This window comes from Trachypithecus francoisi, unplaced genomic scaffold (assembly GCF_009764315.1).
Source record: "Trachypithecus francoisi isolate TF-2019V2 unplaced genomic scaffold, Tfra_2.0 Lachesis_group8, whole genome shotgun sequence".
In the NCBI taxonomy this organism is placed as follows: domain Eukaryota; kingdom Metazoa; phylum Chordata; class Mammalia; order Primates; family Cercopithecidae; genus Trachypithecus; species Trachypithecus francoisi.
Window position 1 is genome coordinate 76,220,109 of NW_022681473.1, and position 16,760 is coordinate 76,236,868.

The window sequence follows — 16,760 nt, forward strand, 5'->3', positions numbered from 1 at the left end:
TCACAGTTCACTGCAGCCTCAACCTCCTGGGCTCAAGCAATCTTCCTGCCTTAGCTTCCGGAGTAGCTGAGACTACAGGCCTGTGCCACAACACTTGGCTAATTTTTTACTGTGGCCTTCTTACAATGAAGACACTTTTCTCAGAGGCTCCCAGAAAACTTCCTTTCAGGTTATGGGACTGATCCTAAACCAATCACTGCAAAGAGAAGAGAAAATTGTTGATTAAAGTAAGGGCTTCCCCTGGGGCTCCTGAGTCATAGAGAGGAGAGATGGATGCCAGGACAAAATTGGGGTTCTGTTAACAAGGAAGAAGGGGAGAAGTGGATGTTAAATAGATATCTGCCAGCATTTGCTATAGGAAAGGGAAACGAATACATAAAAATTATTTTCATGGGCCGAGCACAGTGGCTCACGCCTGTAATTCCAGCACTTTGGGAAGCTGAGGCGGGTGGATCACCTGAGGTCAAGAGTTCGAGACCAGCCTGGCCAACATGGTGAAATCCTGTCTGTATTAAAAATACAAAAAATTGGCTGGGCATGGTGGTGGGCACCTGTATTCCCAGCTACTTGGGAGGTTGAGGCAGGAGAATCGCTTGAACCCGGGAGGTAGAGGTTGCTGTGAGCCGAGATTGTGCCATTGCACTCTAGCCTGGGCAACAAGAGTGAAACTCGACTGTCCCAAAAAAAAATTTTCATATGATGAAGGAATTACAAAGAAGTTAGCGTTTGCTGCTGAACAAAACACCTACAACTTCTATGGCTTAAGACAGCAATTTATTTAACTCATGATTCTATTTGGGCTGAGCTCAGTTGGGTGGTTCTTTTGGAATTGACTGGACTTACTCATGACTGTGGTCAGCTGCAAGTCAGCTAGGTAGCTTTGCTCATGGGATCTGGCTGTTAGCTGAGGAAATGAGTCCAGGTGTCTTTACTTATCCAGCAGGCTCTCCTTGGCTTATTCTGGTAGTAAATCAGCAAACTTTCAAGAACTAGAGCAGATGCTTGCAAGTAATTTTGAAACCTAAGCTTGGAACTGGAACATTATCAGTTCTGCTGCATTCTTTAGGTCAAATCAAGTAAGAAGGCCAAGAGGGTGAAGAAATAGATTCCATCTCTTGAGAGGAGGAGCTTCAAAGTCACATTGCAAGGGCATGGACCCAGGTAGGGAAAGAACTTGTGACACTTAGGCAATTTATCGCAGGTGCTAAGAGTAATAGGGAAAGCTACCTGGATCTGCCTTCAAGAGAGAACTATCATTTGTAAAGTTTCAAATCAGCAATATGTCTACTCTGAGCTGAAATTCTTATACTAGTATAACTGTTACTGATGATTTCATTACACTGTTCTAGGTAGCAAAAGTTCAGAGGTTGTGATGCTGTGATTTAAAACAATAATATTAGGGTTTTCTGAGCTTCTTCCTGATGGGCAAGGAGATCTGTGGTCTCGTTTTTGGCCTTTCCTCACAGCATGGCCCCCCAAATGCCATGCTTTCTATTTCTGCTTCAAAAGAAGAAACCAAGAGCACCTTCTGCCTCGAGGCTGGAAGAGACATCAGTCTCTCTGGTCTTGCTGAAGAAGGGAGAAAAAGAACAGCAAGAAGCAACTGCACATATTGATGAAGTACAAAATGAAGTAGACTTAATAAACAAGCCAATGAGGAGACTTTGAAACCAGAACAGAAATACAACAAACTCGGCCAACTATTTTTTCAGATGAGGTCTGAATTGATAGCCAAAATCCCAAACTTTGGGGTAACAGCATTTGTCAATCATCAACAAGTGTCTGCACTGCTTGTGGAGGAGGATGAAGAGGCACTGCTTCATTTAACCAGTGCTGAAGTGACAGAATTTGAAGATATTAAACCAGGTTACAGAATATTTTCATTTTGACAAAAATCCTTACTTCAAAAATAAAGTTCTCTCCAAAAACTTTCATCTGAATGAGAGTGGTCCTCCATCTTCAAACTCACTAAAATCAAGTGGAAGTCTGGAAAGGATTTCATGAAAAATGCAAGTCAAATGCAGAATAATGCCAGCACAAAGAGGCAGCATGGGGAACCAGAGAGCTTCTTTAACTGGCTTACTGACCATTCTGATGCAGATGCAGATGAGTGAGGAAAGGTCATCAAAGATGGTATTTGGCCAAATCAATTACAGTATTACTTGGGTCCCAATATGGATGACAAGGAAGGGGAAAGAGAAAAAGAAGATGATGAAGACAGGGATGAGGATGAAGGTAAAGATAAAGATGATGATGAAGGGGAGGAAGGAGAGGAAGATGAAGGAGAAGATGACTAACAGAACACCAATGGATTCCAACCTTCCTTTTAAAACATTTTCTCCAATCCCTGGGAGCAACTTGCAGTCTGATATTTTGCTCTTGTGCTCAGTCACCCTGTTGTTGAGGTCTTTTCTCTATACCATGGCTCCTAACTTATTTTTGGGAGAAATATATTGAGCAGAGGTGGGCATTTTGACAACATGACTTCTTTCATATGGATGGAATCATATATGTGGTCTTTTGTGGCTTCTTTCACCTAGCACAATATTTTGAAGGTATATCCATATTGTAGCATGTATCGGTACTCTATTTTTTTATGCTGAATAATATTCCATTGTATGGATATACCACATTTTATTCATTCATTCATTCATCTGTTGGTAGAGATTGGATTTTCACCTTTTAGCTATTATGAATAATGATGCTGTAAGCCTTCATGTACAAGTTTTGGTTTGGACATGTTTTCATTTCTCCTATATCTTAGGAGTAGGTCCACAGGGTCACATGGTAGCTGTTTCCACAGCGATTGCACCATTTTACATTCCCATCAGCAGTGGATGAGGATTCCAATTCCACATCCTTACTTCCTAGTGGGTATAAAGTGGTCTATTGCAGTTTTGATTTTCATTTCCCTAATGATATCCACAATCTTCTCATATGCTTATAGGCCACTTATATATCTAACTTGGAGAAATGTCTACTCAGATTAGTAGAGGACTGAATAGACCCTCCCCACTCCCCTAAATTCATGACCATTTGGTACCTGCGAATGTTGCCTTTTTGGAAATACCATCTTTGCAGATGTAACCAATTTAAGTTGAACACATACTGGAGTAGGGTGGGCCCTAAATATAACGACTGGGGTTCATACAAGAAAACACAGAGACACAGTGAGGAATACCATGTGAAACAAGCCAGTGAGGCAGAGTTTGAAATTTATCTATAGGTTAAGAAATGCCAACTGCTGGCAACACCCAGAAGCTAGGAGAGAATCATGGAATAGATTCTCCTCTGGAGTCTGCAGAGGGAACATGGCCCTCCCCACACCTACTTTGACTTCAAACTTCTAGCCTCCAGAACTATAAGAAAATAAATTTCTGCGGTTTTAAACCTCCCAGTTTGTAGTAATTTGTTACAGCAGCTCTAGGAAATAAATAAAAACCCATGGCCCATTTTTACATTGGGCTGTCTTATTTTTTTTAAAGATGGGGGTCTTACTGTATAACTCAGGCTGGCCTTGAACTCACAGGCACAGGTGATCCTCCTGCCTCAGCCTCCTGAGTAGCTGGTACTATAGACATGCCACTGTTCCCAGCTTAGTGTTATCTTCTTATTGATCTGTTAAGTCCTTTAAATATTCTGGATACAAGTCCCTTATCAGACATATGATTTGTAAATATTTTCTCCAATTCTGCGGGTTTTTTAATGGATCTTTTGAAACATATTGTAAATTTTGATGAAGTAGAGATTATAAATTTTGCTTTTCTTGCTCATGGTTTTGATGTCATATTTAAGAAGCCTTTTCTAAATCCAAGGTCATGAAGATTTAACCTGTTTTCTTCAAAGAATTTTATAATTTTGACTTGTATATCTAGATCTTTGATTCATTTTGGGTTAATTGTTATATATTTTACAAGGTAAGGGTCCAAGTTTATTTTTTTGCATGTGGCCATCTAGTTGTCCCAGCATCATTTACTGAAAAGACTATTCTTTCCCCCCATTGAATGGTATTGGTGCTCCTGTTGAAAATCAGTTGACCATAGACATATGGTTTTATTTCTGGACTCTTGAATCTAATCTATATGTCTCCCCTTGTGCCAATACCATACTGTGTTACCTTGAACTCCTGGCCTCAAGTGATCCGCCCACCTTGGCCTCCCAAAGTGCTAGGATTACAGGCATGAGCCACCCTGTCCAGCCTTTTAAATACTATACTGTCTTGATGACTGTTTCTTTGTAGCAAGTTTTGAAATCAGGAAGTATGGATATTAGTTTGTTCTTTTCAAGATTGTTTTGGCCATCTGGATCCTTTGCTTAAGAGTTTTAGAATCAGCTTGTCAATTTCTACAAAGAAGTCAGCTAGGATTCTGATGGGAATTGCACTGAATCTGTAGATCAATTTGGGGAGTACAGCCTTCTAAACAATATTAAGTCTTCTGACCCATGAATATGGGACATTTTCCCATTTATTTAGATGTCCTTTAATTTCTGTTATTCCATTTGCATTGCTAAAAAGAAGTAACTGAGGCTGGGTAACTTATGAAGAAAAGAGGTTTATTTTGACTCAGTTCTGCAGGCTGTACCAGCATGGTGGCAATATATGTCCAGCTTCTGGTAAGGGTCCCAGGAAGCTTACAATCATGATGGAAGCTGAAGGGGGAGCAGGCATTCACATGGTGAGAGGGAGCAAGGGAGATGCCAGGCTCTTTTTTTAATATATTTTTTATTTTTTTTAAACAATCAGCCCTCAAATGAAATAATACGGTGAGAACTCACTACTGCAAGGATAGCACCAAGCCATTTGTGAGGGATCTGCCTCCATGCTCCAAACACCTCCCACTAGGCCAACCTCCAACAATGAAGTTCACATTTCAGCATGAGATTTGGAGGAGACAAATGTTCAAGCCAGATCAATTTCTTACAACAACTTTTTTGTAGTTTTCAGAGTATATACTTTATACTTCTTTTGTTAAATGAGAATTTTAAATGAAATTATCTTCTTAATTTCATTTTTGGATTGTTCACTGCAAGTGTATAGCAACACTATTTTTGTATATTGACCTATCCTTCAATCTTGCTGAAATTGTTTACTAGTTCTAATAGTTTTTTTAGTGGATCCCTTAGGATTTTCTATATACAAGATCATGTTGGCCAGGCATGGTGGCTCACACCTGTAATCCTAGCACCTTGGAAGGATGAGGTGGGCAGATCATTTGAGGTCAGGAGTTTGAGACCAGCTTTGCCAACATGGTGAAACCCTATCTCTACCAAAAAATACAAAAATTAGCCAGGCGTGGTGGTGCGTGCCTGTAATTCCAGCTAATTGGGAGGCTGAGGCAGGAGAATCTCTTGACGTTGCGAGGTGGAGATTGTGGTGAGCTGAGATTGCCACTGCACTCCAGCCTGGGCAATTGAGTAAGACTCTGTCTAAAAACAAAATAAAACAAACAAAAAAACCCAAAAAGATTATGTTATCTGTTACTAGAGATTGTTTTATTTTTCATTTCCAGTTTTATTTATCTTGCCTAATTGCCTTGGCTGGAATTTCCAGTACAATGTTGAGTAAAAGCAGGACCTAATCTATATATATATGATGGCCTTAATCTACAACCACTTTTTTTCAGTATATGGTTTCCTACTACCCAGGGTGCCTCTGATTCAATTTTTTTTCCACAGAGATTCATACCAGTGGGCTTTTGCAAGGTGTGGATGAGGAACAGATATAAACATCTTAATATTGATTTTAAGCAATCTGCCTGTCTTACCCTTGCCTTCTGTGGCCCCTGGTATCTCCAATTCCTGGGCTTCTCTGATATTTACCTTTCTCTGTAAGTACCTGACTTTGATCTTCCACTCCTCTGCTAAGTCATTTGCCTTTCTTTTATCTACTTTCCATTGATATCTGTTGTGACTTGGAGTTACAGATATCTCCCAGTTCAGGGAAGACAGAGTTTGTGTGTCTATTTGTTGTTCTCCTTGTTTTGTAAAGAAAAATTTTTCAGAGGAGAGAAAAAATATATTTTTGCTGTCTTCAAGTCAGAATTCAATTCTAGAATTGGAAGAAATGTAATGGCCAAAATGATAAAATAAATGATCTCATCATTAGGTTAATTAATGAAAAGCTAAAACCAGGATTCAGAATCCCTGATACCCTGGCCATGATTAAATTATAATTGGTTCTTACTCCATAGAATCATATAGTTTGAGAGGGGGGAAGTACCTCTGAAGTTTTCAGCCAGTTTCCTGAATTTTCCATAAGTCTCCTCAACAATGTAAGTGGATTTCAGCACTGGTTAAAATATCAGTGTGAATGGGAGCATTCACTCTATTCCATGACTATCTATTCTTATTTCAGAGAGCTCTGATTATTGGAAAGATTTTTTTGCCTGAAACATTTTTTCTTCACTTCTTCACACTGTATCTAGTTCTGCCCACGGAAGTTACAAAGAACTACTATATGTACAAATAATATAGTTTGGTAGCTGGAATACTGGCTACTCTAGAGATATGATACTATACTCACTGCCTCTATGTACAATCTATAACTAAGACAGTTCACCAGCAAAAATGGAGAAAAAGCTCAACTCTCACATAACAGAGATTGAGACAATTAATAAACAGCAACTGTAATTAAAAAAAAAATCTAAGCTAGCTAGTTCTCAATCCATTAAATAAGATTGCTGGGTAGGAGAAGAAATGACTATCAGGTGGGTCATAGGAAGATTAGTGAAGAAAACTGAGAGGATATGTAAGAAATAACCAAGTGAATATTACAGGGAGAGAAAACAAGTTGTATAAGCACATACAAATTTAAAAGTAGGAGTTGCTCAGAGAATTCAAAAGTATGGCTAGTGCACAAGGTGGGTATGAAGAAGACATGGAAAATTAGGAAAGGCAATAATGCTAAATATTAACATTTATTGCTAAATATTAACATTTATTGAGTAAGCTACATTCTGGCCACTACTGGGTAGTTTACATGTAAGAACCCTCGAAACAACTTTATGAGGTAGATACTATTATTACTTCATTTTAAAGATGGGGAAAAGGAGGTATGGGAGTGTTAGGTTAACTTGCCTAAGATTATGTAACTAATAAATGGCAGAGATGGGCTCTGAACCCAGGTAGTGGGTGCCTTAATTTATGAAGTGGTCTTCATATGAATGGCCTTTTTATTCGGAAGGTTCTAGGACTTTTTAGGTAGCAAGTTGGAGACATTGGTAGATCCTTTCCTACCTCTTCATCTTTGGCTCAGCTATGTCAAAGGAGTATCAGTGATAAGATAGGTGATCAGTTTAGGGATCCACAGTGGAGGCCAGAAGACTGTTCCAAACACTGATCCCTCATATATAAACTAAGGACAGGGAAGACAGACCTGCTTTATGGCTAGTGGCCAAGCTCAGATATTTAAATTGGACAGAGACCCTTTACTATCCTATTCAAGACGAAAAGGAATTGGAGCTGTGAAAGGGAGAATAAGTATTGGTGGCAATCAGTACTTGATGCCAGTTTTTTTTTTTTTTTTTGGCTATTGTTTTGTATTTCCTATGAACCTTTTCTGCAAATGCATATAGAAAAAAAATAGACAATTTTACAACAAAACTCCCACTAATTAAGCACAGCCAGGCACTATGCTAAGTGTTTTATACATATTAGCTCATTTAATCCTCACAGCAACTCTAGGAGATAGGTACATTATTTTTCTTTTGCAAAGGAGGGACACTGAAGCACAAAGACATCTACAACTTTTCCACAATTGTACAGCAAATGAGCGTGACAACTAAGTGAAGCTGGAAAGAACTATAAACTGTAGACAAGTACAAAACAATTGGTTAGAGATTAGTACTTCTGAGATACTGTGTAGCAGAAAGAAACCCGGATTTGGATTAGGACTTGAATTCAGCCTCCAACATTTACTGCTGTGTAAAGATTTGAGGTTGTTCACTCCTATAAAATTTGGATTATAATACTTACCTCATAGGGTTTTTGTAAAGATCTAGTGACGTGATTATTGTAAAAGTGCACTATCTCTCAGATGTTACAGAAACGTTAGAAGTATCTCCTCCCAGGATTGTACATGAAAATGAGAGATCCACGGATTGTGTGGCTATAGAACACTCGGACTACCGATCCCAGTGTGCAAAGCCTCCGGGCTTACGTTCCCGGAAACCGGCGCAGTGCCCTCTGGGACTTGTTCTGGGACTTGTAGTCTTATACTGGCGCTGGCCAACCTTTCTTCCTCAGTGGGGAAACCGGGTGTAAGCCCCGGAAGTACTTGTTGCCTGAGCAGCGTGCTGCTTAGGAAGAGAAGGTCAGAGGTCGCGGGGGCAGAGGCGTTCCAGCCGCTGGCCCAGTCACTATGTAGTGGAGGGGCAGACACCCTCCCACAAATTCTGGAAGGTTCTTAGTCTCGACTAGGGCAGTAGCCCCAGGACTCCTAGTCGCCGGCTTCAGGTCACTGCCGGCTGAACGGAGCTGCCGTCGCCATGTTTGGCTGCTTGGTGGCGGGGAGGCTGGTGAGGATGGGACCGGGTGGTATCAGGAAGGGGTCAGGATATCGAGGGCGAAGCCCTGCGGCGGGGAGGGTACGCAGGCGCTAGGAATGCGGGGAAGCCCACTTAACTGTATTTTGGCTGGGTATGTGAGGATGGAGCGTGGGAAGCTGGGTGCTCTCCTATGCCCAGCTCTGTTCAGATTCTTTCGAATAGTGGTCACAGTATTAGTTGGCATTTATTAAGTGTGCATTTTGTACCAAGTACTGGGCTAAGTGCAGTGTACGCCTTTGGTCACTCAGCCTTATGTGTGGCGCTTATTTGGCACTTTGAACTTAATCCTCATAACTCGTGAGATGGTCTTTATCTTTGACATTTTGCAGTTAGGGAACTAAGTTCAATCGCCAGTATAAATGCCTCCCTTATTACCGTGAGGTAGAGGTGAATTTGGGATTGAATCTGGTCTCTAGCAAACGGTTTTTCAAAGATTAAGGTGCTCAGGCAGTGTATATCTGCTGGGTCCCTTTGGAAGAACCCCAGTAAAAATATGCTTAATTGAATTGGAAGTTGGCAGAAACTTAACGTGTGAACCGTATCTGAGATAACCAGAGAAGGATGCAAGTAGTGGGTTTCCTTATTGGTCAAAATAGATAACTTACCTTGCCAAATTGTTAGAGTAAATGAGATCAGCACCTGGAATTCTTTAGGAATAATCTGAAAGGTGAATCTTGTTTGTTTCCTTAGAAACCACACAGACATCAATTTTCAGGCCTGACTCCTTTCCCCTAGAAGTATTTTTCCTTCTTTTTTCTTCTGGCTTTTTTAAATGTTGCAGTCCCTTTGTTGAATTGTCTTTTTTTCCCATCAAGTTTTGATAATGTATTGTATTCTGTACATATACAGTTCTAAGAAGCCAGAAAGATAAATTGGCGATGACTAGCCTCATAAAGTTTGTCTCTCGAATGACTGAGACCCCCGTGGTGATGGTGGTAATTAATAATCCTGGTGAGGTAATTCTACCCTGCTTTTAATAGGGAAAAAGAAAGGACAAAACTCAGACGAGTGAGTGTTATTAATTAATGACATTAAAATTGTGTCTCTCAGAGAATAAAAAACCTATTTGGAATCCATGTATCTCTCACGTTGTCAACTAATTTGGAAGGAAATTCAGTTATAGTAATACCTGTCTCTATATATTGGGGATACTTGGTCCTTTAATTATGGGGTATTAGGACATATCAAAGTGAAGGACAAATAGACCTAGTGGCATCTCAAAACCTAACTACATTACTCTGTTATAAGAAAAATCTACTTATCTAAACTTACGAACCCAGTTTTTATTTCTTGAGATTTTTTTCTTAAATATATACCTTTTCTTAATGTGAAAAATTAGAGTGTGATGATACAGATTTGCAGACTGTTCAATACCTATACAAAGTTGACACTTAAGAAATATTTATTTTGCCTGGTGGTTATTTCAAGACTCATAAATAATAGTTTCCCACGCTTTTTAGGTTATATGCATGCCAAAGACTGGTGAAATTGAATTTAATACTAATACTGGCCATTTGGTTTATGTTCTTCCTTTGTTTTATTCTTTGTACTAAAGCTGGAGGATTTTAAATTGGGTCAGAATACTTCTGAAGAGAGAATCAGAATTTGACTTTAGGAACTCTCAGCCTTTGTATCTTGGGACTTAATTTAGGGCAGGCAGTTGATACTACTTTATAACTAATAGGTAGTTGCAATTACATAGCAATATATTTTTCTTAAGTTTCTTTGTATCAGTAGATAGGATATTATAGAAGGAAAACTTACCTAACACACATATTTTCTCTGTAAGGCATGCCATGGCCTTCTTGCACTTAGGAACTAGCCAGCACTTGAACTTGGTCATTTTAAACAGCACAATCACCAACAAAAATCACAAAAATGCTTTAAATAGATTAACTGTGAAAAGGACACTTTTTCATATTGTGAGGACTGAAACAAGATGGCATGTTCTACCTCAGCTGCCAGTGTGTGAGTTGCACACTCTTTTTTTTTTTTTTTTTTGAGATGGAGTCTTACTCTGTCATCCAGACTGGAGTGCAATGGTATGATCTCGGCTCATTGCAACCTCCGCCTCCAGGTTCAAGTGATTCTCATGCCTCAGCCTCCCAAGTAGCTGAGACTACAGGCTTGTGCCCCTATGTTCAGCTAATATTTGTATTTTTAGTAGAGACCGCGTTTCGCCACGTTGGCCAGGCTGATCTGGAACTCCTGACCTTAGGTGATCCACCTGCCTTGGCCTCCCAAAGTGCTGGGATTACAGGCGTGAGCCACTGCGCCAGGCCTACAACTCACATTTTTTGCTACTGTTCATGAGTGTGTCCATGAATGATTGCAGAAATGCAGCAAGCATTGATTTGGGATTACAAGTTTTAGTGAGTAGGCGAATTCAGATAAAGGATTTGTGAATAAGGAGGATTGCCTAATTACTTCTGGATTGCTTACCTGTTTTAATTACCTGACATTCTTTCTTTTATTTATTTTTGGGACAGGGTCCTGCTCTGTCATCCAGGCTGGAGTGCAGTGGCGGGACCTCGGTTCACTGCAGCCTTGACATCCCAGGTTCAAGTGATTATCTGTCCTTAGCCTCCCCGAGTAGCTGGGACCAAAGGCGCATGCCACTACCCCTGGCTAATTTTTGTATTTTTTGTAGAGATGGGATTTTGCTGTGTTGCCCTGGCTGGTCTCCAACTCCTGAACTCAAGCCAGCTGCCTGCCTTGGCCTCCCAAAGAGCTGGGATTACAGGCATGAGCCATCATACCTGGCCCCTTTATCTTTAAACTGTAGGGTGAGAGCTTAGGTGATGTGTTTTGAATAACCTTTCATCTTTACAGTGTTCTAAAGCTACAGTTATTTTTATTTATTTTTTTGAGACAGTGTTTAGTCCAGGCTGGTATGCAATGGCGCGATCTCGGCTCACCACACCCTCCACCTCCCGGGTTCAAGTGATTCTCCTGCCTTAGCCTCCCGAGTACCTGGGATTATAGGCATGTGCCACCACAGCTGGCTAATTTTGTATTTTTAGTAGAAATGGAGTTTCTCCATGTTGGCCAGGCTGGTCTCGAACTCCTGACCTCAGGTGATCTGCCTGCCTTGGCCTCCCAAATTGCCAGGATTACAGGCGTGAGCCGGCATGCCTGGCCTCGTTATTTTTTATGTAAGTAGAATCCTTTCAGGGCACCTGTGAAATAATTTATTTTAATTTTAATTTAATTTTTATTTTTTTAGACAGAGTTTCGCTCTTGTTGCCAGGCTGGAGTGCAATGTGGTCTCAGCTCACTGCAACATCTGCCTCCCGGGTTCAAGTGATTCTCCTGCCTCAGCCTCCCGAGTAGCTGGGAATACTTGTGCATGAGCCACCATACCTGGCTAATTTTTGTATTTTTAGGAGAGATGGGGTTTGCCGTGTTGGCCAAGCTGGTTTTGAACTCCTGACCTCAGGTGATCTGCCCGCCTTGGCCTCCCAAAGTGCTGGGATTACAGGTGTGAGCCACTGTGCTCGGCCTGAGTTATATTTTTAAAAGATTGCATTTAGTAGATTATGATTGTAAAACTAAGTATGTGTTTAAGACTATCAGGTTTAACATTTTATTTGGTAAAAAGACTACAGTGGATTATGCTGGTAATATAACTTATAAACGATAGTGTTAAGAGTTACAGAAACTCATAGAATTATTGAACTAAGACAAGTTTCTTATTTTCTAGGTGCAAACAGCTGCACAGCAAGTGGCAGAGGATAAATTTGTTTTTGACTTACCTGATTATGAAAGTATCAACCATGTTGTGGTTTTTATGCTGGGAACAATCCCATTTCCTGAGGGAATGGGAGGATCTGTCTACTTTTCTTATCCTGATTCCAATGGAATGCCAGTATGGCAACTCCTAGGATTTGTCACGAATGGGAAGCCAAGTGCCATCTTCAAAATTTCAGGTCTTAAATCTGGTAAGAATAATATGTTAAAGTAATTTTATAATTAATCAAACCTTTTTCTTAAATAGCATAACATGGAATATGGCTTTTCCCCCTTTCGATTGTGTTTTTCTGGTTGTTAAGGTAATACAAAACATTATTTTTTAAAAAAGACAATACAGAAACATTTGAAAAATAGTGAAAGACTTCATTGGTTCCTCACTCCTTCCTTCTCCCTCTAGAGAGAACCTAAGTCTTTCTTTTTGTGTAGTATATACCTTCATAAAAATATTTTTTTTGGCCTGGCACGGTGTCTCACGCCTGTAATCCGAGCACTTTGGGAGGCCGAGGTGGGCAGATCACGAGGTCAGGAGATCGAGACCATCCTGTCTAACAAGGTGAAACCCCGTCTCTACTAAAAAATACAAAAAAAAAATTAGCTGTTTTGGTTACTGTAGACTTGTAGTATAGTTTGAAGTCAGGTAGTGTGATGCCTCCAGCTTTGTTCTTTTTGCTTAGGATTGTTTTGCCAATGCGGGCTCCTTTTTGGTTCCATATGAGCTTTAAAGTAGTTTTTTCCAGTTCTGTGAAGAAAGTCATTGGTAGCTTAAAGGGGATGGCATTGAATCTATAAATTACCTTGGACATTATGGCCATTTTCACAATATTGATTCTTCCTATCCATGAGCACAGAATGTTCTTCCATTTGTTTGTGTCCTCTTTTATTTTGTTGAGCAGTGGTTTGTAGTTCTCCTTGAAGGAGGTCCTTCACATCCCTTGTAAGTTGGATTCCTAGGTATTTTATTCTCTTTGAAGCAATTGTGAATGGGAGTTCACTCATGATTTGGCTGTTTCTCTGTTATTGGTGTATAAGAATGTTTGTGATTTTTGGACATTGATTTTATATCCTGAGACTTTGCTGAAGTTGCTTATCAGCTTACGGAAATTTTGGGCTGAGACGATGGGGTTTTCTAAGCATACAATCATGTCACCTCCAAACAGGGACAATTTGACTTCCTCTTTTCCTAACTGAATACCCTTTATTTCTTTCTCTTGCCTGATTGCCCTGGCCAGAACTTCCAACACTATGTTGAATAGCAGTGGTGAGAGAGGGCATCCCTGTCTTGTGCCAGTTTTCAAAGGGGATGCTTCCAGTTTTTGCCCATTCAGTATGATATTGGCTGTGGGTTTGTCATAAATAGCTCTTAATATTTTGAGGTACGTCCCATCAGTACCTAATTTATTGAGAGTTTTTTAGCATGAAGGGCTGTTGAATTTTGTCGAAGGCCTTTTCTACATCTATTGAGATAATCATGTGGTTTTTGTCTTTGATTCTGTTTATATGATGGATTACGTTTCTTGATTTGTGTATGTTGAACTAGCCTTACATCCCAGGGATGAAGCCAACTTGATCGTGGTGGATACGCTTTTTGATGTGCTGTTGGATTCAGTTTGCCAGTATTGAGGATTTTTGCATTGATGTTCATCAGTGATATTGGTCTAAAATTCTTTTTTTGTGTGTCTCTGCAAGGCTTTGGTATGAGGATGATGTTGGCCTCATGAAATGAATTAGGAAGGATTCCCTCTTTTTCTGTTGATTGGAATAGTTTCAGAAGGAATGGTACCAGCTCCTCTTTGTACTTCTGGTAGAATTTGGTGGTGAATCTCTCTGGTCCTGGACTTTTTTTGGTTGGTAGGCTATTAGTTATTGCCTCAATTTCAGAACCTGTTTTTGGTCTATTCAGGGATTCAGCTTCTTCCTGGTTTAGTCTTGGGAGGTTGTATATGTGTCCAGGAATTTCTCCATTTCTTCTAGATTTTCTAGTTTATGTGCGTAGAGGTGTTTATAGTATTCTGTGATGGTAGTTTGTGTTTCTGTGGGATCGGTGGTTATATCCCCTTTATCATTTTTTATTCCATTTATTTGATTCTTCTCTCTTTTCTTCTTTATTAGTCTCTCTAGTGGTCTATCAATTTTGTTGATCTTTTCAAAAAACCAGCTCCTGGTTTCACCGATTTTTTTGAAGGGTTTTTTGTGTCTCTATCTCTTTCAGTTCTGCTCTGATCTTAGTTATTTCTTGCCTTCTGCTAGCTTTTGAATGTGTTTGCTCTTGCTTCTCTAGTTCTTTTAATTGTGATGTTAGGGTGTCAGTTTTAGATCTTTCCTGCTTTCTTTTGAGGGCAGTTAGTGCTATAAATTTACCTCTATACACTGCTTTAAATGTGTCCCAGAGATTCTGGTATGTTGTATTTTTGTTCTCATTGGTTTCAAAGAACATCTTTATTTCTGCCTTCATTTCGTTTTGTACCCAGTAGTCATTGAGGAGCAGGTTGTTCAGTTTCCATGTAGTTGAGTGGTTTTGAGCGAGTTTCTTCTTCCTGAGTTCTAGTTTGGTTGCACTGTGGTCTGAGAGACAGTTTGTTATAATTTCTGTTCTTTTACATTTGCTGAGGAGGGCTTTACTTCCAACTATGTGGTCAATTTTGGAATAACTGCGATGTGGTGCTGAGAAGAATGTATATGCTGTTGATTTGGGGTGGAGAGTTCTGTAGATGTCTGTTTGGTCCAGTTGGTCCAGAGCTGAGTTCAAGTCCTGGATATCCTTGTTAACTTTCTGTCTCGTTGATCTGTCTGATGTTGACAGTGGGGTGTTAAAGTCTCCCATTATTATTGTGTGGGAGTCTAAGTCTCTTTGTAGGTCTCTAAGGACTTGCTTTATGAATCTGGGTGTTCTTGTATTGGGTGCATATATATTTAGGATAGTTAGGTCTTGTTGTTGAATTGATCCCTTTACCATTATGTAATGGCCTTGTCTCTTGATCTTTGTTGGTTTAAAGTCTGTTTTATCAGAGACTAGGATTGCCACCTCTGCCTTTTTTTTGTTTTCCATTTGCTTGGTAGGTCTTCCTCTATCTCTTTATTTTCAGCCTATGTGTGTCTCTGCACATGAGATGGGTTTCCTGAATACAGCAAACTGATAGGTCTTGACTCTTTATCTAATTTCCCAGTCTGTGTCTTTTAATTGGAGCATTTAACCCATTACATTTAAGATTAATATTGTCATGTATGAATTTGATCCTGTGATTATGATGTTAGCTGGTTATTTTGGTCATTAGTTGATGCGGTTTCTTCCTAGTATTGATGGTCTTTACAATGTAGCACGTTTTTGCAGGGGCTGGTACCAGTTCCTTTCCATGTTTAGTGCTTCCTTCAGGAGCTCTTGTAAGGCAGGCCTGGTGGTGACAGAATCTCTCAGCATTTGTTTGTCTGTAAAGGATTTTATTTCTCCTTCACTTATGAAGCTTAGTTTGGATATGAAATTCTGGGTTGAAAATTCTTTTCTTCAAGAATGTTGAATATTGGCCCCCACTCTCTTCTGGCTTGCAGAGTTTTTGCCGAGAGATCCGCTGTTAGTCTTATGGGCTTCCCTTTGTGGGTATCCCGACCTTTCTCTGTGACTGCCATTACCATTTTTTCCTTCATTCCAACTTTGGTGAGTCTGACAATTATGTGTCTTGGAGTTGCTCTTCTCAAGGAGTATCTTTGTGGTGTTTGCCATAATTCTTTGCTTTGATACTTTGAAGCATTTTGTGAAGAAATGTGAGAATGAAACTAGATTAGGTGCTATTTATACCTATTGAATCTCTGGTTCCCTTGAAAATCTAGATGAAGACAGACCTGAAAATTCCTTTTTAAAAATTTTTAATTATTTTATTTATTTTTGAGATGGAATTTCACTCTAGTTGCCCAGGCTGAGTGCAATGGCACAATCTTGGCTCACTGCAATTTCCGCCTCCCGGGTTCAAGTGATTCTGCTCCCTGAGGCTGCTGAGTAGTTGGGATTACAGGTGCCCACCACCATACTTGGCTAATTTTTTGTTTTTTTTTGGTAGAGACAGGGTTTCACCATGTTCGCCAGGCTGGTCTTGAACTACTGACGTTAGGTGATTCACCCGCCTCAGCCTCCCAGAGTGCTGGGATTATAGGTGTGAAAATTCTTAAAATATAAATATATATTCTCCTAGAAACTGTTTATGGTGTCCAAGTTAACACTGTATTTAGGTACCATGTAGGTAACTTGTTCATGTATTTACCAAACATTTGTGTATCTATTATGGGGATATAAAGGTAATGATTAAGTTCTTGCCTGAGATAACTCATAGAGGAAGACATTTCTGTAGACCAGTAATTGGAATGGTGAAAAGTAATAGTGGATGTTTGTACAGAGTGTAGGAGAATAGAAAAGGTAGCAATTAACTTGTAAGTAGGTTGGGGAAGCTTTCCTGGAAGAGGTGACATTGGAGC

The 16,760-nt window shown here is 39.8% G+C and overlaps 1 protein-coding gene and 1 pseudogene across 1 annotated transcript in view; both read left to right on the forward strand.

Moving 5' to 3' along the window:
* The first annotated feature begins 1,406 nt into the window (after window positions 1-1,406).
* Window positions 1,407-2,419, forward strand: LOC117081155 (annotated as a pseudogene).
* Window positions 2,420-8,257: 5,838 nt separating this feature from the next.
* The window catches only part of HIKESHI (heat shock protein nuclear import factor hikeshi), a 40,445-nt gene continuing 31,942 nt past the window's right edge, over window positions 8,258-16,760 (forward strand). Inside the window, exons 1-2 of the mRNA XM_033206861.1 lie at window positions 8,258-8,516; window positions 12,250-12,487. Of these exons, the coding sequence (XP_033062752.1) occupies window positions 8,487-8,516; window positions 12,250-12,487 (268 nt within the window). The 5' untranslated portion in view covers window positions 8,258-8,486. The remainder of the gene's footprint in view (window positions 8,517-12,249; window positions 12,488-16,760) is intronic.